Source organism: Sipha flava, unplaced genomic scaffold, assembly GCF_003268045.1.
Source record: "Sipha flava isolate LNK unplaced genomic scaffold, YSA_version1 67_pilon_pilon, whole genome shotgun sequence".
Taxonomy (NCBI): domain Eukaryota; kingdom Metazoa; phylum Arthropoda; class Insecta; order Hemiptera; family Aphididae; genus Sipha; species Sipha flava.
The window spans coordinates 1138197-1162234 of NW_020273607.1; the positions used below are offsets into that span (position 1 = coordinate 1138197).

General features: G+C 31.7%; 1 protein-coding gene across 3 annotated transcripts in view; it reads right to left on the reverse strand.

Moving 5' to 3' along the window:
- LOC112691927 (ecdysone-induced protein 78C-like) overlaps nucleotides 1–23908 on the reverse strand; it is a 51597-nt gene extending 27689 nt beyond the window's left edge. Inside the window, exons 1-2 of one of the 3 annotated variants that reach the window (XM_025566384.1) lie at nucleotides 23415–23493; nucleotides 1130–1829 (exon numbers count right to left, since the gene is read on the reverse strand). In XM_025566384.1, the coding sequence (XP_025422169.1) occupies nucleotides 1130–1547 (418 nt within the window). In that variant the 5' untranslated portion in view covers nucleotides 1548–1829; nucleotides 23415–23493. Of the gene's footprint in view, nucleotides 1–1129; nucleotides 2531–23414; nucleotides 23494–23768 lie in introns of those variants that run through there. The other 2 variants (XM_025566385.1, XM_025566383.1) reach the window with 2 other exon arrangements.
- Nucleotides 23909–24038: the final 130 nt, after the last annotated feature.

Sequence of the window (24038 nt, forward strand, 5' to 3'; positions counted from 1 at the left end):
GCATTTTGTGTGGTCGATGAAGTCTTAAAAAGGTTCCGACGAAATTTTATGCAACTTTCTATAGTCTTTTTAGCGAAAACTTTTAATCCTCTTTATGAACTAATTACGAGAAATTCTGGAAAGTGCTCGGTGGAAAGTTTCAGCAGACGCTGCTTCTTTAATAAGGTCCGCTGAACAAATCGGCTTTAAAACGAATTCCTCTAACTTCAGTTTTCGCGTAAGTCGGACAAATAAGCCAAGTTTTAATATAAAATTTTAAACAAAAAGTTTATTCTGTTTCGTGTTCGTCGAAAGAATGGACGCATATTAATGATATACATAATTTGTTGCTCGATAGTACTCGGAATCACAATAAAAGAAATGTTATTTAATCGTCAAAAACGAAATTGGAAAACAAAAATATAGCCGTTTCAATTTACATACCAAACTTGCGAACAATAATAATAATAATAATAATGAAAAGGCATGAAATGTAAACGCGTATGCGAAAAAAAATCGCGTGCTATCAAGTACAAACATTTTTTTCATAGCAACCAATCTCGCAATGCGTATCAGATGTGTAACTGTGTAAGCAAACAAACGTACCGGTGTGAACTCGCCTGCGACACGGAAAACTTAGTTAAAACAATATTATCATATAATACGCGATCGCTTCCTGCGATACCGGTCGCAATAGATTGATTATTATTTTTTTCCTACGTTTACTTTCACTACCGATTTACATAATGCAACAAATAGCAAATAACATCGTGTACGCGCGTATCTACCACATCACTCTACTTACCGATATGTTATTAAAAAACACTAAATTTTAACTATACATAGAGATCGAACCACGGTCGTGAGCAGTGCGCGTACCGATACTTATGATGTAATACACACACACACACACACACACACACGTATATATTATATATGAACCGTTTTAAGACGCAACGCGCGGACTTCAAAACTTATCTCGCGGCGTAGTCGACAAAAAACGAGCGCCCAACGGTGGAACGTTATGTTGACGCGTAGTAGTATTATTATAATATTTGGGGGGGGGGGGAAGAAAGTTTACCGCACCCGAAGTGTTGGAGGAGGGCAAGACGAAAGCTCGCGTCGACGAAGCGCGTACGAAAAAACTGACCTGCTGGTGGTGCCAACGTAGGGGAAGTAGACGGCGTCACGTTGATGACGGTCCTCGGCGGCGTCGGCGGCGGCGGCGGTGGCGCGGCGGCCGCGTGGACGTAAGCGACCGGCTGCCGGTAACCGGAGCTGTTGGGCGACGACACGTGGACGTCGTGGAACGCGGCGGCCGGCGAAGAAGCGGCCGAGTCCATGGCGGTGCACGACTCGTCGCCGCCGCCACCGCCGCCGCCGAACCCTTGGGTCGGCGGGTCGTGGCTCTCCGAGCCGGCCGTGTCCGTGGTGGTGTCGTCGAAAAAGCTCAGGTTGAACTCGTCCGTGTGGCCGGCGTTGAACGACACGTCGGGCGTCAGCTTGTCGGCCGGCGGCGCGCCGCCCAGGCCAGCGGCCAACGTCTGGTCGAGCTTGAACACGTCCATGGCTATGCACGTCACGGGCGTTCAGTCGGTGCTGCTGCTGTTATTGTTGTTGTTGTTGTTGTTGTTGCCGTTCCGTCTAGTGGCGCGCGCGTGCGCGCGCGTTCACTGGAATTGGCGATGACGTGACGACGACGACGACGACGGAGATAGTGTCGGACGGTGGTCCGCGTTCAAGTCACGGCGCTGCGACGGAACATGACGGTGGACACGCAGATGATGCTGCAGTAGGTGGTACATCGCCACCGCCGCCGCCGCCGCCAATACTATTCATCCGGTCGGGTGCTGGACGCGCGAACCGGCGATACGCATTTCCGGGCGGACGAACGAATTGGCGAGATACCCGAAAATAATAATAAAAAAAAAAAACACTGACCGATAAGACACAAACGCGAAGATCCAAACACGCCTAAGACTCCCTACGGGATTATCTCGCTACCGCGGCCATCGAAATCCCCGCGCTAGATGTTCGATGTCACGACGGTGCTTAGGTTTGCAGGCACGTGTGCGCACGCGTGTCCGCGAAGACTGCAACAGCGATGTACACGACACGTCGGCCGGCCGGCGGATGGTACGCACGCAGAAGACGACGACCGCGGCAGGTAAACTACTACTACTACTACTACTACTACTACTACTACTACTACTACTACTAATACTACTACTAATACTACTACTACTACTAACACTACTACTAATACTACTACTAATACTACTACTAATACTACTACATATACAACGAATACTGCTGCACGACTGTACACACGGTGGACCGAAACGTGCGTGCGTGCGAGTGTAACGTGTGTGCGTGTGTATGCGCGCGAGCGCTGTTGATAGTTCAGTGACCGCCGCCGCAGGTTGTCAGATGAAGTGGTGGCGGTGATGCAGGTGGCGGTGGCGGCGGCGGCGACGACGACGACCACGGCAGCAAGGCGGTCGCGGCGGCGTGCGTGCTGCTACGGCGCTACGAGTTTGTTATGGGAGTGCCTCGGCCGCCGTGCACACGCAGGATTGTCCGAGAAGACTTTTCCTACCCGCCCGGTCCTTCCACCCGGCTCCCTCCCCTCTGTGCGCTTATCGAGTATTGGCCGGGGCGACATCGTCTCCGAGCGGCCGCCACCCTTTCCCCGGTGTTCGTCGCTCACCGAGGGGGTATCGTCGGTTATCCCGAAATCGCAATTGGACGTTGTACGTGCGTGTCTCGATGTCGGTTACGTCAATTCGTGTACCGTTCGTACGTGCTGTGGACGGTCCGCGATGATAGAAAGGGCCGCATAAAAGTTGCGTCCCGAAGATGTCTCTACGGTAAAAACGTCTAATCATCCGAATTGCGGCCAAAGTCTTTTTTTTTTTTTTTGGTCACACACGGATTGCCACTCGATTTTAGCTATCAGACCTATATGGTAATGTTATCCATTCGATAATACCAACAGCCAGCAATCATCCAAAAAAATACAAATTATTCGAAATTTTCTAATATCCCAAGAAGTCTTTCGTGGCCAAAACGCCATACTAATTGATGTCAATATTTTCCAATTCTTTATACAAACAATTGCAAGTCCTGTTGTCGTAACTAAAGAATAAATGTTTTGAGAAAAAAAAAATCCCATTTAGAGGTACAATAGTTGGGGCTCACAAGATTCGCGTATAAATCAATTAGGATATACTCGACGGAAGCTTGCTAAAGCATAGAAATAGTGACAACAAAACGTATAGACTGTAGTTTCGAGAATGAAATTCTCGAATTGTTACCATCGTAAAGTATAAGTAGCGAAGAACAATATTAAACGACAATAATTTATAGCCTACATTTTCGTAGAGACTTTTGTTTTTAGTGAAATACCAGGAGCTGATAGATTTTAATCTAACAATTACTATTACGTTTACTTACTCTTTAAGTATGGCTTTTAAACGTATAAACTCACAATACTGTATTATAACATATTGAAAATCAGAGGAATATATCGATTAAAAATAATGTAATCCCTTACTTGCACCTAACAGAATAAATTTTCATTTCTGTTATATGTGTATAAACATAAAATAATATTAACAACATAAATATTTCGTATTATCTAGAATAGAAAATTATTTTAGATATTCTGCTTCCAAAAACCAAAAAACGATAAAACGTTTAAAAAAATTAATTGTTTCAAAATAAATGTTATTATATTAAGTAAGTAATGAATAATGACTAGTATTACACTATCTTTCAATAAAACAATAAAATCGTTTTGTTTTACATTTGCGTGCCTCTTGTACCATTTTAAAACCATGATAAATGGACATAAGAACGATCTTGAATAATATAGAGTAAATGTATATTAGATATTGTCAGTTAGACGGATAATAAATGTCAAACGTTGACTTTATTTTGTTACGCATTCTTGTTAATATGATATTCACATTTTACCAAACGAATCATTAATGCATTAATAAAAGTGTATTTCCCTACCACTCGATGAATCGAATTTACAAACAAAGCTTTGGTTGTTTTATTTTTTTTTCTATTACTGCAACATATTTATGCATACATTACGTACAGTTCTGCGACGAATAAAAAAATGCCTAATTTTAATAAGAACATAATAATTCTCGATTGATTTTTAAAAAACTATACATCACATTGAAAAGATCAGCAAAAATGTATTGTAAATGTACGAGATACAAATGTATTTTATTGCACATATTTTAATATTTCAAATAATTTATTTTATATATTTATATTTACATAAATTATATTTAATATTAATAATTCATATTTAAAATATTACAGGAAAATATTGTTTTAATAATAAATACAATCAAAAATCACCGAACCGTATTTGAATATTTTTGTAATTACCAGCATTTCTATGGAATCAAAACGAATGTTCGATTGATTTCGCTACATTAAATATGTACACGAATGGATGTCATTCGAAGAACATTTTAGATAATTTGGGTATTTTTTAATAATAAATAAATAATAACAATAATAATAATCAAGAATATACATATCTTGTAAATTACTTTCAGCGTATACTCGTATACTGTCTATATGTTAGTGCCTAACGCATGTTATGTTTAATTAAAAACTTAATGATACCACAGTGGCTCATGAACATCCATCATGTTATAACATTTAATGTTTAATTCGTGGACTACATCAAAGTTAAATTAGAATAAGCACAAAATGAAAACTGTACCTTTTAAACGTTGCTTATACATTATGAATAAGTAGACACAACCGTATAGGTGTTATTTTTTTTCAAATATTTATGGAAACATAAATACTATATAATAAATGTCGTTCCCCGACGATATTCACACGAAAAAAAATATAGCGTTGGTAATAACCTAATGTAATTGAGATGATAAAATAAATTCATGTGATATCCCGCGTAAACACACAAAAACGTACGTTCATTTATAAGTCTTAACGATGTCCATTTTTATACTCGAAACGTGCGAAGTCAATAAGCAAATAAAATCTATTGCTTTTACAATGATCGCGTAATAATGTACAGGGTTGCAGATTATATAAGATTAAATGCCGGTTGTCAATGCCCATGGGCCATGTATTATCCAAAACAAACAAGTTACACTAATTTGTTAAAAACATTTCGTGTAAATTTCAATGATTTAAATTGCCAAATCCATAGATCTTTTGTTTAGAACGAAAATCGAACACAATAGAGTGACGAACGAAAGAAAAAACTCGTGTACTTGTGTATACACTTATAAACGTACACGTACATAAATGCATTTCGAGGCGAGGCGAATAATGTTTGACGTACACGAGTTTCATCGTTTCTTTTATGCTTGGACATCGCACCCGTTTGGCTCAGAGTTTAAATATTTTTAGCTTTGGTTAGAAAAAAAAAAAATCAATATCGTGTAATACGTTTAGCCCGTGATGTATGAAACGTAAATTACACCAGTGGCGTCTTCCCACTTTTGGTGCTTTTTGGTGCTTCGAAAAATGTTCTATTACAACGAAACGACTAGTTATGAAGTTATTGGTCATTTCCCAGTGGACCCAGAACAAACCGCGTCCGTTGTGTGTTTAAACGTGCACCGAGCACGTGCGCACACAAACGGCAATTATCGGTAGGAAAAGACAACTGTTGTTGGTACCCAATACACCATGGGTACGGTACAAAACGACAGTAAACGAAAAAAAATCTTCCGAAGGAACACAATAATATTTGTTTGTTTTGTGCGTTGCACACGTCCGATGCACTCGGAAAGTCATCGTACAGCCTCGGGGCCGCCAATACAATGCGCCGGCGGTACCCGTTACGGTCGCCCTGCCGGGATGCACGCGCGTACGTAATATTATAGACGCGGCGGCGGCGACGTTATGAAACAAGCGCCTCCGAAAAACCAAAGGGTCAAAAGAGTTCAAAACGAATTAAAATAATGAAAATAAAATAAATTATGTTTTTTTTTTTTTTTTTATTATTATTATTTTTTTATTAATGGTTGTTCCGCAAACCGGTTGTACGTGGAAAACGAACCCGTACGCCGGTACGATTTTTAAACTTCAACAGTATAAACCGGTTTCGGTTCGAAAAGAAAATATTTTTTGAATCCGTCCACTCATTTCTTCCCGATACATGCGATACATGTCCAGGTAAAAAGTGCAGTGTTCTCTTCTGGTATTCCGTCTCGTATACATTATGTGTACACGAATACGTGTATACATTTCAAACGGGTGTGTAATCATAATATTTTTATTACACGTGAAACGAGTTGTCTTGTAACTATTTCCGTGGACCATGTGTTTCGCGCGAGTTGAGCTCTTAAGGGGAGGGGGGGGGCCACTAATCTGACGAAAAATCTATTCATTTTTCTTAAAAATGTTTGTGATATAAAATGACTTCGTACACCGTCGTAAATTGTATTTCTGTTGCTAATTTATTCGAAAAAAACTTTAGTGTTACACAGGTTGTACTTTGTTCGACAAAATTTAAATACTTAAACGCGTACTGATAATTTGTAATTATTGTGTTGCAAGTCTGTGTATACAGTGATTTCAATCACGATGTTCGATTCAAAAGAAAGTTTTATAAAATACAATTAGTGTTTGAACAAACGGGTAATATTTCTACCTAATGGAACTTTATAAACTAATTTTAATAATGAAATATACTAAGTAATATATTCAATAATAATTACAAAACATATTAAATGCTTTACAAATATATATATTTTTTTTTCAAGTAAATAAAATCTCTCTAAGTGTCAAATCTATAAATTATTCTTTTGAATTAAACTTAAGTTTTTCAACATTAAATAATACTACTATTAAATACTAAAAAACAGATTCGTTCAATTTTAATACAAAATTTGTGTGTATTAAATTCAAATACTGTCCATTCTGTGACATCATCCCACAGCTAACTAATATATCTATTAGTTATTAATTTGAAATGTCGAGAGGTGTAATTATTATTATACATTAGGTGTACTAAGTAAGGTTTTTCAAAAACCGCATTTTTAGGGGTCGAAACCGTTTTGGGTTTTGATGTATATTTTTTTTATTCATTGGTCACCTTAGAAATTTTTTTGTTTTATTTAATGTGTTGAACTCATAGTTATCGATTGAGGTATGTGTAATATAGTAAACATAAATAAAAATAAATATTATTTGATTATACGACGATAGTGTGTTTTTTCAACTATAACTTTTTTTTGTAGAGAAACAGTAACTGTTAATCTAAAACAGTAAAGTATTCCCAGGTGATACCGGATAATTTAACTAATTTTTGAATAAATGTAACACAATATTAGTATCAATTAAATCCACTAAATTGTAGTTATACTTATAGCTCTATAAAATATAACAATGTTGATATAGTATATTTTAATTATTGACTTATATATGTCCATTAGAAAATGTTCAATAAAGTATTCAAAAAACATTTTTGTTACTTAGAGTTCACTTCTAAATAGGGTAAATATTTGCTTAATTAATCATTTTTAAGAACAGTTTTCTGTAAGACTTCAGGAACATAATGTTGGTCGTAAAGTAATTATAATTAAAATAAATTGCATACCTGTACAAAACACATTTTACTAAATTCTAATTCATCCCTTTAACCATTAAAAATCTAATTTATTATCGAAGGGTCATATAAGAGATCCTTGAACAGCGCAAGGGTTGATTGTTTTAACTGTAGGTATTACAACTTCCGGGTTTTCTTTTTTGCACTCGTGTATTCTTAGTAGTATGAGCTGAGTTTTACAGTTTTATTGAGAAAGTTTTGTGTCGTTTTGTTTTTTTGTTTTTATAGTAACCCCTAAATAACCAAAAGTATATAAGATTTAGACACTTACGAAAGTATAACGCACATAAAATGAATCTAAAATTTGAACAGTTAAGAATAACCCTTCCAATTGACTATATCATTATTGATTCATGATACATTTCTGTAACAAACATTATTATATTATAGTACCAACATATATATTTTTTTTATTGGCTAGAGATAATAAAATGGTTAGGTTCGATTTTGAGACTTATCTAAATAATTATTTAAATAAAAATATTAATTATCTATTATTTTATCTAGGTAAAAATATAAACGCTAAGTATCTACTAATTTATCTTAGATAAAAATTTTAGTTATATATTTGTTTATTTATTTACATATTTTTTCATGTATAATATTTAATTAATATTTTAAATGCTTCGTAGACTCGGATATTTTGCCACGCATCACCTGTGAAACTACGACAAAAATATTCAATAGTGAACATTTTTAGTTAAAATTAATATGATTAAAAAGTACCTATTCGTTTTCCCAGATTTCGACGAACATTTATTGATTAACAAAGTTATTTATTAATACTTATTGAGTCTTGACCAAATCTAGAAATTATTTAACGCAGATATATATGAGGGATTTACCTAGAATAACCATTTATAACTATGAAAATATAATAATAGGTTATTAAGTAATGGTTAACAATTAACAATCATTGTCATCGTCATCTACTGATTCCTGGTAAAACTATTAAAATCTTCTTAAAAATAAATCATTTAATAACGGGTGTTATGCATTAAATAACATTGCTTCACGTAGAGCAATTTTCTTTTCGTTAGTTTTATAAGAATACATTATATTGACAAGCTAAACAACCAAATAGATAAGCTCATCCACCAACAACAACTGTTCGTCACTCTATCATGACACTGTTGTCTGTAGTGTTTACTAAATGAATTACAATTTTAAAATATAAAACGTTTTTTGATGGCTCGACTTTGGAAATAGAAAATTGTGACACATTTTAAACTCATCAAATAAATACTAAATGTTTTACGTATGATAGGTCTGATATTTTTTTGGTTTTTTTTTTTTTGTAAATTTAATATAAAACTTTTGTTTTTTAAAAATTTATTTGCTTTTTATTTAGATATATTATAATTACCTTTTATCTTTTATGAGGATAATTTTCATTGAGTTTATCTTTATCTTAATTTAAATAGATTTTTAATATAATAGCTTTATTTTTATCTAGATAAAAAAATATTTATCTAGTCTCAATACTGGTTAGATTGGGTGAAAATAATTGGTTGAAAAAAATTGTCAATCATTATATTAGTATTGGAAGATAAGATCCTGAACATATTTTTCGTTTGTATCAATAAATGCGTGATTTTGGAAAACGGTTTGTGATTTTTCCAAAATTTTTTTTTTAAATATATAAAATATACAGCACTTTAAAAATGTTATACAGCACCAGAATTGGACAAAAACAAATCAAAATAATGACTAAAAATAAAAGCATGAATAACTGATTATTTTGTGAATAAAGAATAATATTTTATTTCAAATAGTTTTAATTGTGAATAAAAAAGTATTCTGAATAATTTAATTGTGAACAAAAGGATTAAATAAATTTTAAATAATATTTACAATATAATAAAGCCCAATGTGGGAGTAAAAAATATTATTATCCATTATCCATTACAATATAGTTTATGACTTTTTTATAACCTTTTCAATAGCAGATAATCTGGGGACCTATCGATTCCCCAAGTATCGACTCCGCCAGGACAGGTAGTTTACAAACAACCTACCGACTTCACCTGCTATCAATTTTTATCTTAACTTGATACCTTATAATTGTTGACATCACAATTTTGATTTGAAGTTATTGTTACCGAAATATATAAATATCTTTAAACTTATCATTACCTATAATTTTTTTATAACACACATGACTTGAGAATTATCTTTACATATAGTGATTATTAATTACAATGAATTCAAAATAGGTATGAGTATATGCATAAATTGGTAAAAAATTTATAAAATTGAAGAAATAGTAGAATCATTATTTGTAAACATATAAATTAAAGATTTTTTTTGTCGTTGATATGAATAAAACGTGTTATTGCGCGCACTACATAATTTTAAATTCCATGCAACGTTGCCAAATTTATATTGGTAAATATTAGTACTAGGATGACAACATTTCTCCTATACCTGATATTGACAATATATCGACTGATGTTACGAATTAATGAATAATCTTTATTGCAAATTCTCATACAAGTACGAATGTACTATAATCATGCATATGGTTTCAATTGTGTCAGTCAGTATTCGTACTTTTTTAGTTCAACGATTTGCATTAATTTTTCAAAATCAAAAATTAAAGTATAAGTTCAAAAAAAAGGAGAGATTGTTTAGTAGTGAATGAGCACAAATTTCGATAGCGGTCTGGCGGATATATCAGATGGAGGAACTGTAAAATACAGTGTAATTAATACACTATTAATGACGACTGATAACTCCATTTAATACAATTTTAGTGCTCACCTTGTAGATTTAGTTTGAAAAATCGATAGGAAAGATTTACGGAAAAATTGCGAACGCAAAGCGACAAATTTCATACTTACTCGGCCGATAAAAGTAATTACTTTTATCGGCCGAGTAAACTTATCAATATCGTAAGTACTACATCAAACCGTTAAGATCTAAAATCTGTTAAAAATGCTAAATATATTGAATGAAGAAACTTCTCATCCGTCTCTACATCTTTGGAAACTGTCATTAGTTTTGAACTATAAGTATACGAGTATACTCATAAATATTCTGTAAATATAGTACCCATAAGTTTTTAATGTCTAGAGGGGAAAAATATATTCATTTACCTGACGGTTGTTCTTTTATTTGCATAAAAACTGAAGATAATCTCTAATGTTTGGTGAATTGTACAAATTTATTTGTTGACGGATGCTGACATGCCCTCAAATTTTATTTTTTGCAATCATATATCTTTCATGGATGTAGAAACAGCTCTTAAATACATTTTGTTTTATTTTTTAGAGGATAAATTTAAAAAACGCGTATATTAAAGTTATGGAAATATTTAGTTAGTTTTGGTGAAAAAGTAATACTTATTTCAAAAATTAAAATTATACATTTTAAAATTATTGCTATTAAATTGACGAAAAAAATTTTCTCAACTGTTCAAACTAAAGCATACCGTTTTCACTTAGGTCAAGCTTAGTGGTGTAAAGTAAGTTGTATTAAATAAAAATGGTCTATAGTTAATACAAATCAATTTTCAAATGAATGGCAATACAAAATTAACAATGGCATATACCGATAAAAAAAACGTTTTACAAAAATGGCTTATATCATTTTTGGACTTTTTTTCATCACTCCTGATGACGTTGATAATGCCTATCTAGAACCGATGATGAGTGTTTGTCCAAATATTGCAGACGGATAAATATTTTCAGCTTATGTTCTAGAGAAAAATACTGAATTTGGTCACACAATTTAGTAATTTTAATCCATCGAAATTTTTTGTTATTAACATTCTTATGAAACCTTAGGCGGAAACAGTAACTAAATTAGACTAAATTTATGAATATGTAATATAAAAATTATAAAATGGAAAAAAAAGTACTTGAAGTATTTATCCATATTTGGAAATAAGTCGTAGTTTTAATTGAATTATGATTTTCTTTACTTTATTACTAATAATTTTTAACTTAAAATATTATTATTTTTTTTTTTAATATATTTATAATAATAAATTTGGCAACGTTACTGTAAATTTTTCATGCAGTCATACGACTTTGAAAGGTCAAAATCATGTTTTTTGTTATTTCCGAACTGGCACGTAGTCGTATAATCAAAAAGGTAAAGCGTGTGTAATTTTCCTTTTCTGCCGTCTAAAAAGTACAACACAATTAAGCACCTCCTACTTTTTATATCTCTAGACTACAGCCTATTCTGTTTCTAAATTCGCCTCTAAACATTATATTAGTTATAATGTTTTCTGTAACAATCGTTATTGTGTATAAATATTTAATAATAATATCCATTTACAGATAACTACCTTTTTCCTTATTTACGCCTCCCCCCCAAACTAATCTACCTGACGTAGACTGTACACAGAACAGGATGTATTCTTGAAAATGGATAGCAATTATTAGTCGAGTAAACTAAAATTATGATGGTTCTAGTGTGTTATAGTAATGTATTTGTTGATTAATAGAATATATTTAACTATCAAGAATGCACTCCGATTTGTTTTATATTTTCTCTTACAGAGAATTGAATTATTTATCTATGTATTGGATAGTAGATAATATAAAATTTCGCATGTTTGAACATATCATTTTGTGAGTGAATTAATTTAGATCATTTTCTTCAAAATGTACAACTCCTCAATTCCTCAATATTTAGCACAGAACCAAGTTAATAATTATTTTATATTAATAAATATAATTTTTAATTTTTTTTTTTTACGTAACATATACTTGAATAAAGAATGCGATGTAGTTGTAGTGTGGATTTTTGACTACATAACCAACTATTTTGAAAAATATTCAATTTAAATAACCTCTTTAATCGAGTTTTATCAAATCAGATGCATATAAAAAGTTATATACATATATACTAGCTGACCCGGCGAATGTTGTTTTGCCTTTTATTTCTAGTATTTCTAGTATGTATTTTGTAGTATAAAAATAACTTACTTAACTTATTGTAAGTATATTTGGTATGGTGTCTATGATTAAAAAAGGAATGGAGCCCTGTGGACGAAGACGGCCTATAAAAATTACAAAACGCCAAGTATTTATTTTTTTTAATTGAATGTACTATATTTTTTAAAGCGATACATATTTTTTACCTTTAATGACAATTTAAAAAAAAACATCAATACTAATCTTGAGGAACAATTAAGTGTTCACTGTCTACAGCTAATACAAATAAACTAGATGGTTTGCTCATCCAAGAATATGCGACGTATAATATTCTGTGTACAAAACATGGTTTGCTCAAATATATGACACAAACAGACATCGTTTGGCCTTGGAACTTATTGATTCTTATTGTGAATGCCAAACTAATTGGAAATTGAAAGCGTTTAAATTCAATTGGCACGTCTGTTGGAATGATTGGGATTCGTAGCAGAAATATATTTTCGCCTAGGACTTGCCATTCAAAATGGTGGCTTCGACAACATTTTTTCATTAATTTTTTAACAATTAATTGAGTGTCATTGTACAGCTGAGGGGGATTAAAATTCCGAAGTAAAATAATCGGATATCTAACTTTCAGTTGTAGATTGTGTGGTAGCATGCCTGACAAATCCAATGAGTTCAAAATACATATATAGTTATATTTTTGTTTTTTTCTATATTTTCAAATTTAAGTAAAATCACATGTCGAAAAATCTCGAAACCAACTTTTCAATCAAAAATGGTCAACATTTTCAAAAAATAAACCAAATTTAAAAAATTTATCAAAGTGGAACCGATTTAAAAATATTTGCAAAAATACAAAATTTCAACTTTCAACGAATAACATTAATTTGCTTGAAATATTTTATGAAAAACGTGTCTATTAAATGCTAATATAATTTATCATTTATGCGAATTAATTGATAAATCCGACCTCGGTAAAATTCAATTTTCTAAATAATATTATTAAAAAAATAATTTATTGATAAATTTTAAGAAAAATATTATGATTGCTAACACAAATCATTAAAATAAAACTGATGAGTGAAAATATTTTATTTTATTCAGAGATTTATTACTTCGCAATAGTGGTCGGTAACGTTTTTGGATCCTTGAGCCACATTCACAAATTAAAAAAAGGTTCATGGGCTAAGCCAAGCAATACAATTTATATGATATTCAATTAAATTTTTTAGTTTTAGAATTTAATGCGGGCAGTATAAAAGAAACGTATGGGCCGGATGCGACCTGCCGGCCGCCGGTTGCCGAACACTGCTTTAGAGTAGTGTTGTATACAACAAATTTTATAATAATTAGTTAGTTAGTTAGTTGAAACAAAGTATAAAGTTTTATAGAAAATTTGAATAAGTATATCAAACACACTTTTACTGATAATTTTTTTTTAAATAAAAAAATAAAAGGTATAAATTCATACTACCATAAAATTCAAATAAATTTTATTTTTATACGTACAACAAAATATAGTTGTGAATGATTTTATTCAATAAAAAGTGGACTCTTTTCTATAAACTTCTTAAAGTCTGAGTAATTACTAAATATTTAAAAAACAAGTATAAAATATTGATTTTAGAAAGATTAATATTATCGTAACATTTTCTTCTATAATCGTGTAAAATCTTTGTAATCTAACGTACCATGCATGTGAAAACAAAATGAATATATTTATTGTTGTTTAAAAAACTATCATATCACTTAGTATTCTTCATAGTATTTGAATAACGTGAAAACTTTTCAACATTTATTTCTAAAACAATTCTCGATGACAAAAATCCAACGCAATCAAACGGAAAACAAATAACCTATTTCCGACTATGGTTGAAACGTTACAAAAGCAAAGGATAAAGCGGAATTATTGTATATATCTAGAAAAAGGTAGTAAATACATCAACAATTATTCAGCAAACAACCAACATCAAGACATCGACGAAAAATTAATATTTTGAAGTTAATATATTGTATAAAATAAAATATTGTGTTATAAGTTTAATTAACCAATCCCCTTTAAACTTCACAAAAAAATAATAATGAATAGATTGAAAACATCCATAAGATAAATAATCCAAAAGAATTAGCTACCAATAGAAATGCTGCACCCTACGAGAAAAAAATACCTGTTCCACAAGAACGAGTTGTTATGTAATGATTACTATTCGGAATATAAATTATGCCTACAGAATACTGCCGCGCCTATAAGCCAAAAAAACAGCATTCCTAAATATTCCTGCTTAAAGATAAGTCTTGTGAGAACTTTTATATTTACAGGCATATGTATCATTTTAAATTATTACCAACCTAACAAACTATGTGAACACTTAAAAAAAAAAAAAAAAAAAAATTAATGTTTTTTTATATAGTATAATTTAACATACAAACATATATATGTAAATTGAAATAAGTTATTTTTATACATATATTATCTAGGCGTCCATCAGTAAACGGACACGGTAAACTCGGCGCTGTATACTGGTTAATGGTAGGATTATTATCAATATAAAAAAAAATTCAACGAATTTTCGTGGATAGAGTAACTTTTCAAAGCACTTTTAAGAAAATATATGATATTTCAGGCAAATTAATCATTTATAAATTCTAACGAACTATCCAATTATAAGCCATAAAAAATATGAAAGAGAATAAATTAAGCATCTATATTAAAAATTTTAAATTGATGTATGTTACGGATAATAAAAATAAAGTTCTATCAAAAAATTCATCTATTATGGTAATTACAATAGTTCAAAATACATTAATTGATACGTAATTCTCAACATCCACGTCGAAAAGTGAAAAAATTCTGGAGTTATCACAATTTGTTCATAAGAACAATGATAAAAAAGTTGATACTCATTTTTTGGAGGTAAAATTATTTTTGCTCTTATCAATTTTCTTATCAACAATTATTATGGAGGTAAGAAGTTATCAATTTAATTCGATTTTTTATAACATAACCAATTTAATTCATCAACAACTTATAAATATAGTATTAATCTAGTAGTTTTATTTAGATTGTAGTTATTGGTCAATGAAACTTATTTCGAAATTTTATTTCTATTCTCCTATCGATTTCTATTCACCCACAATTACAGTAGTATATTTTACAAAATATTAAGATACAATTTAAAGAACTTATTTGTCAATGAAACTTATTTCGAAATTTTATTTCTATTCTCCTATCGATTTCTATTCACCCACAATTACGGTAGTATATTTTACAAAATATTAAGATACAATTTAAAGAACTTATAAATGCAAAGAATATTTGAAAAGAAAATAATGTTAATAAATTAATAAAGAAATATCAATAATACTTATTTCATTGAATATTAAAGATGATACTTAAAATAGTAATGTCAATTTATGTTGTAAATATATATATATATAGATATATAATAAAATCTATTGTTTTAAAAATAAAAATATACATTTTTTTTCAAAAAAAATTATGCTTAAATATTTAAGAGATCATAAAAATATTATATTTCAGGTATAGCATCTTATTGAATATTATGTATTTGATTTCTCATTTATTTCATATAAAATTATTTTTATTTAAAATTTTCAGTTTTTCATTTATCTATATTACATGTCATTAACATTTTGCTTACTAACTTAACTATGCAAATTAAAGAAATATTCTTCTACTTGTATGACTAAAGATAGCATTACTAATTCTACATATACAGTCAGTGGCTGTGTAATGCGAGTTTTATTGAAGCAGCTGCTTCATGACTTGAATTGTGTGGGTGGGTAGATAGTGTTGTGTCACAGAGAAGTTTAATACATTATTTACACATAGTTTCACAGTTTTCGACTTACCAAAGTTCGACTTATTGAAGTTCCACTGTAAGTAGTCATATTATTGACATCTTTGGTTTGTCCACTCGCTCTTCCTATGAACTTACTATGTCTGGGGTCTGTGCTTACCTAGAAACTAGTTCTGGTAGGAGATTTCGTTAACTTTTAATGATTCAAGAAGACTGCAATAATCAGATTAAGTAATACCAGTACTTAACAATAAATAAACGTATCTACTGATCAGGTTGAAATCGAATGGATCATTGGTATTCTCATATATAACTTGATCAGAGTATTAGAGTATTATGTATAATAACTAGGCAGTTAATATTATGCATATTGCTTAGTGATTTTAGGAATTTTGTACAATGACAAGAAAATATAAATTTTTACAAACATTAAACATAACACCATATTATTTACTTGGCTAATTATGATTACACTGAGTTAGATACTTTTTTATTTAGATAATGATATAGGTAATGAAATTCTATATAGCTAAAGACAAAAATAAACTCAACTAAAATTATCTTTATAAAAGATAACCATAATTAATCTAGATAAAAAGCAGATACATTTTTAAAAACTATGATTTCATATGAAATTATGTATAAAAAAAAAAACAATTATCTAACCTAGGCGATGGGCGAAAAAATTTTCCGAGTCCCCGAAGCACTCAAAATATTAATTAAATATTAAAAGACATAAAGACATTTAAATTAATATATAGTAGGTAACTAAAGTGTTCATCTAAGATAAATAAATAGGTAAAGCTTTTATTTATTTTTGGATAAAATAATAGATAATCAATATTATTATCTAAGAAATTATCTAGATAAGGCTCGACACTTTCTATAAATTTTATAAAAAAAAAAAACTTAAAAAATATGATGAATGAAACATTAATAAAATACTCAAAAAAATCTTTTGATAATTATACCATATACAAGAAATATTGATATAAGTATTCTGAGAAAATTTCAAGTTTCAACGATTATTAAATTTTGAACTACATTAAAAACAAAAGTTCAATTTAGTCGAAAACCAAGTTGTCGTAGATGTTGACGTTTTTTAATTTTTTAATTGTTTGTCTATTTTCAGCAATTATTAAGAATAATATTGGGAAATTTGTAAAATGATTCCTATTAAAGTACTAACTAGATAACCTTTTCCATCGTATATCTTATGATTGTGATGATCAAAGCAATATTTCTGGTCGAAATTGAGTAGAATGACAAAAAAAAGATACATTTCATGGTAAGATCAATTTATTCCTTGTTTCACTCAGAATCCAAAAAAATTTTTTTTAATTTTTATAAAATTGGCTCAAACACGTATATATTATTTGTTTTTGAACTTCAAATAGTAAAACTTACAGATGTAACGATTGATTCATAACTGAACATTTCATACATGACAACATGATATTAATTACTTTAATAACTCATGTATATCATAATCAAATCAACTCGAAGCCATACTACAATCATTATACTCGTTTCATTAGTCTGTAAGCATTTTTTTTGTGTTTTATCCAAAATGGGATGCGTTAGTAATACTGCTGTGGCTTCTACTCCACCACCAGGTACTTCATTACTCATGTTCACTTTCAAAGTTATATTATGCAAAATTACTTCAGTTGTTAATATTAATCTGAGCTATATAAATGATTTTTGAAATAAACCATCGTTTTTCCTTCCTCTAAACTGTTTAAATATATATATTATTTGTACATATACTTTTTAATATACTCGTATGCATATGCTGATGAAAATAATTATATTTAAAAATGATTTAATGCATAAGTATTTTGAAAAATATTTATAGCAAATATTTTCTTGGAAACATTTAATCGAATCCTTTAAATTAAAATAATTAGTAATATTACACGGATTTAAAAAAATACATTTTCGACATGTTTATATGAACTTCACTTGACAAATTTGAATTTATTTCATTTTCATAATTTCATTAAAAAAATATATTTACATACATGTTGTATAAAAATTGAGTACATTTATGTTATATTTTATAGACCAACAAAAAATTAGTAAATTAGTCAACCTGCCAAAGCCAACTGTACATGGTTTAGATTATCTAAACAAACAGCGATAAAAACAAATTTTCCAACTTATAAATAACAATCTAATATCTTATGTTATCGATACGTTATAGGATTTTTTTAACTATTCAAAATATTATAATGTATTATATTATTGGAAAGTGACATGTCGGATTAACATTTGTTATGTGTGTAAATCTCATTTGCTGCGTTGTATTAAAAGGAATGCGAAAACCTTTAATCACTAAACGAATAGGTGTACAAATAGAATACGTTGCACGAAGCCCTTGGACCAGCAAGTCAATAATCGACCAAACGTATTTAATAAAATCATGTTTACAATAAAGGAGGTATAGATGCACCAAAAATAATTCGTGACGACAATTCCATAACGTATTTTTTCACATTCACTTTTAAAACTTTTTGCCTCATGAGATATTTTAACATTATGTTATAATATTCTACATGTGAACAGGTACATTATAGTTATACCGTATAGTGCATTGAGAGAAATATTAACAGTAGGAAACCAAATAAATGCTAATATAACGAGATAAGGTGTGCTTGAAATTATTACAGGAATTTATTAAGGCGTGAATTAGTTTGAATAATGTAATGCAAATTTTATATTGAAGTTTGACTATTAAAATATTAATTACAAATGTATGGATAACCTTAGATTATGCATATGTTTAGCTTGTTAGAAATATTTTTGTGCACTCCATTTCTTAATCGATTTGATTAGGGAAAAGATCATTTTAAAAAGATTTTAACAAAAATGGTTCATAAAATTAATATAATTAAAAGAAAAAAAATCTTAAAACATTCTTGTAAAATTTATAATATTTATAATTATAAAATATATAAATTATATGGAATAAAATGTAAGTGCAATTTTGACATAATTACGAAAGGAAATGAAAATTTATTAGAATTAGATAAATGCATATAATTATTAGTATTGCGTCACATACGAGATTGTCTTAAATAAAGTTTATTGTGTATAAATTGTATGATTATTATTTAAACTCAATTCAAAATGAAAAATTTTTAAATTTATAATAAATTTCATAAACATGCTTGATTCATTATTGTAGATAATTATCATTCCTACATTTTATATAATTTTTTATTTTAATTTTAATTTATCCTTTCCAATTATTTTATTGGTCGAGAATTGGAGAAAATACAATTGCTATATAAATTAATCAGACATAGGTAAGTAAAATTATATTATATACCTAATTTTTAACATGTAATTGAATAAATATAAAATATTGGTGCACAAACAGTTATACGATTCTAAATGCATATGATTACAAAACTATATTTTTACATTCTTTAATAATATATTTATGCGGTGTACTTTATATTTTGAATACTTGTGAGGACAGTTTGATAACTAAACGAATCTGAAAAATTCGTAGGCATTTATAAATATTATATCGTACTGTTGTCAGATAATTTTTAAAGTATGTAATATGAAAATAGGCGATATTCACGCGATCTAACGTTAAAAAAATGTTTCTTGAATATTATGTTCATTTGTTTTAAACACTCGGGTTATGCTGGTAAACATACCATAAAATTTAAAACACGATTAAGAATTCTTGTGTGATTTCATAAAAAAAGAATATATACAACATGGTTTAATTTAAAATGTTTAAATACAATTTCATATAATTGTTACAACAAACGAATCATCGTTAATGATGGAACATCACATGCCTATAATGTAAAAATTAATGGAAGACATTATTGGGCTGCTCACGTACAGTATTTGTATAGGAAAATGTGGTTTTGATTATTTTTTTTTCAATATTTAAATCAATATAAAAATCCCAATAAAACAAATAACGCATAAAAATATACAATGCAGTTGAGAAAAATATATTAATAAATAGTTGTGCGTAACAATGTATTTAATTCGTCACACCTTCAAGACGATTATTTAAAGTCTTGTTACGTTTATAATAACGTGGCTCTCGGTAAGATACGGTCCTCCTATGTTGCTGCACACGTATTGTGCGACGTCGAATAAAATGAGAAATAAAAATTGTCTAGTATCATAATTCATAATATATTATTGGTACGGGTGCAGTTTATTCATAAACGTTTACTCGTATGACGTTTGCGGGTCGTTGGCTGGCTAAAGTTTATGATCTAATTCATTGCCGGATTGAAGTATTATATATTAACAACCGCGAAATTGTGCATAAGTCCCTCTAATAATTTTATACAATACGAAAACTCTAGTTAACCGGAAACTCGTTATGTTTTCACATAAAATACTTGGTAATTTTTTTTCTCTGTACATTTTTGGGTACAAATTTTCGTTTTATTAGATAACCAATACTTAACGCATTCAAACTTTGAATAATATATATTCACTTGGACTAGCAAAAGCCACATACTACCCTAATCAATAAGATATAATTTATTATTTCCAACCAATGGTGATACATTTAATTTATTGCAGTTAATTTGAATGAAAAACTTAGAAAACCATTTTTTTTTTTTTTTTTACAAATGTAAGTTTTATTCAGAGTTGAAATAACTTGTTGGGTTGCGAAGCAATAAAACACACAAATTCATCAAATTATTTAGACATATTAAAATTGAAGTGTCGTAACATATTAGTTTTATTTTTAAAGGTCATTATACTAATAAAATTCAGGTATTAATTAGTTTTCAGTCTCTTAAAATCTGTTAATCCCTATAGATTATTCATATGGATTATATGAAAATTAAGTTCAACAATTTTGGAATTAATAAAAAATAATTAATAATTCTGATTAATGTTTTAGTTTTTAAAAAATCCATGATCTATTTAATTTCGTTTACAGAAAATATTGACTTATACTTTATGAATCTATAAATAAATATTTAAATATGTTAATAGATTTCATTTAAACAAAAAATTGTTTCATGTTTTTAGATTATTATTATTCAACGAGACTATTTTAATTATTTAATACTATTGCGGTATAATACAGTTTTCATCGTTGGGTTTTCAATAATATTTTTTTGACATTATTGACGTTAACGATGAGTTGGCGCATAATAATACAACATTGCACACATCTTTAAATATACATATAGGTATATATACATACACACGAAAATGTATTGATTTTACGACACATATTCTAGCATTTCAGACTTTAACATTTGACATTTAAAAATTATTTCAAATGGCCAATCGCCGAGTATAAAATATAACGTATCGAATATATATATATATATATACACAAGAAATGTTGAACACGACAACACGAAAATGTTAGTAGCGTGTCATGGGGGGGAGGAGTATTGTCGTCAATTTCGAAACAACGTAGATAATAAATCGAAAAATTGGACTCGCACGAAGAGATGAACTGTAAAGAGTCGTTTTAAAAATTGTACTTTATTACCTTAACTCGTTTGCGTCCGACTCTTTCTCTTTCTATACAATATGACGATTTTATTACATATATAGGTACACATTATACATATCTTATGTTTACGAACGTCTGTGTATGCGTGGTTCTGCACAAGAATTAGATCGATTTTATTCAAATGGATTCAAATTCATATGTTTTTCGTGCGCGAACATTTTTTCCCGGCAAGTATTGTACTGATGGACAAAACTGAGCGCAATGGAAATTTCGGGGTTAAGAAATGTTCGTCAAAGACGTACCAAGATGCGCCACGGTCCGGAAAACGTCGCACGCATCTTACCGTTCCACCTTGACATTATATCCTACCTAACTATCGGGATTTTGTTTTCGTATTCGAGCACACGGAGATGTATTATTATTGCTATTATTAAACGCCGTGCGCGTGTGTACATCCCGGTAACTAGTACGGTACACTACGCCGCCACCGCCGCCATAACAATTATATTGTTGGCCGTCTCTTCGGTATTATTCCGACGACGGCGGCGGCGACAGACTCGAAGTACGTTCACCTTGCCAAAAAAAAAAAAAATTCAACAATCCGCCCGTGGCCGTGGTGCAGGTATAATATACATCATGCGCGTATTTGATAATTTACCGCAACCGTGATATGCACGGTGATTACGGCGTGTGTGCGAACCGAAGTAACGAAGCGGACGGGCAGGACGGGCAGTTTGGGCAGGGTGACGAGCAAAAGTATCGCGCGAGACGAGAAAAAATTTTAGAAATAATAATGCCGCGGGAGTATAGCGAAAAACGGATGATCGTGTACTACTCTATTCGTATTGTTGTTATAATATCGTACGAGATTATCGTGTCGACCGACACACCACCGCCGCTTGCTCACCGCCGTAATATACGACGGACGTATTGTGTGCTGGAAACACAATTCACAGCGAGCGATTATTACACGCGTTCCTAGGTGGACTGCGGGAAAAGATATTAAAAGTCGTGCGCTTCGAAGGGGATGCGAACGGACGTGATTCGAAACAATAGCGACCGCGGGGAACGGCTGTAGAAAAAAAAAAAAAACACGAGGAGACGACTCGTCTGTCATCGTGTTTTTTATTTTCGTGAATAATTTGAAATTACGTCGTCGGCGCATGTGCACACGCGTACCGTCAATCATCATCAGCTTTGCGCGCCCGCAACGCCTCGGGTGAAATCGAATAATTTCGTGCGCAATAATGATGGTGCGAAACGCTCGTAGCCGGCATGTGCGATAGATGTACGTACGGCCGAAACCAGTGCGTAACGTCCACCACAGAGAGAGAGAGACTTCTCATCGTTCGGAAAACACGTTTACGCTGCTTATCCGGTAGGCAAAGTTACGGGATCGAGGTTCGGACATCGACTGCCGAACGAAGCGTTCGTCCCGGAGACTTGTTTACCGCGGAGAATCCGTGCCGCGGGTATTTCGCGAACAGTGCAACTGTGGTGCACGCAGATACCGCGGTATCGTAAACGCGGTGATGGTGGTGGTGGTGGTGCTGGGGGTGATAGCGGGGTAACGTACCTATTGAGGCCTTGCCGGTCGCATTATTCAATACTGTTATTATTATCATCATGGTTACCTGGGTTCCTTATGATCACCGAATCGATCAACTTGCCCGTGGGACTCGACGGCAGTGACGCGGGCTCTTTCTTGATACTAGAAAAAAAAAAAAGACGAAACAAAACGTATAAACATTGTGCACACGCATCGTACGATGTGGTGGTTGCGGGGGGGGGGGGGGGAGGGGGATGGTGATCGGTGGCGACCGGGCGGATAATACCATCAACTATAATACAGGTATGGTATTCGCGGCCGGTAGCGCACGTGCATCGCGCGGGTCCACGGTTCGTCGCGATCGCAATCGTACGGCCGATGATGATATTGGATATCGGTGTAAACGACGTTCCCGTTTGTTATCTGGTTTCGCACGTACCTGACGGTGCCGACGGACGGAGGGCTAAGCGGTGCCGCCGACGACGACGACGACGACGAGCTCGTTGCCTCCATGAGAGCGTCCAGACATGCCCGCACCGAGTCTGCAACCCTCGCGACACACTACGCGGTAGTACACGGCAGCGTTGCGGTCTGGCGCGCGCCGCGGCGACGGAGGGACCGGCGCACCGCCGGGGGCGCGCGGGGGGTCCGCGGTACGGGGCGGTCCGTCGGGTACGGTGGGGGGAGGGGGCGCGCGCGCGGCGGCAGG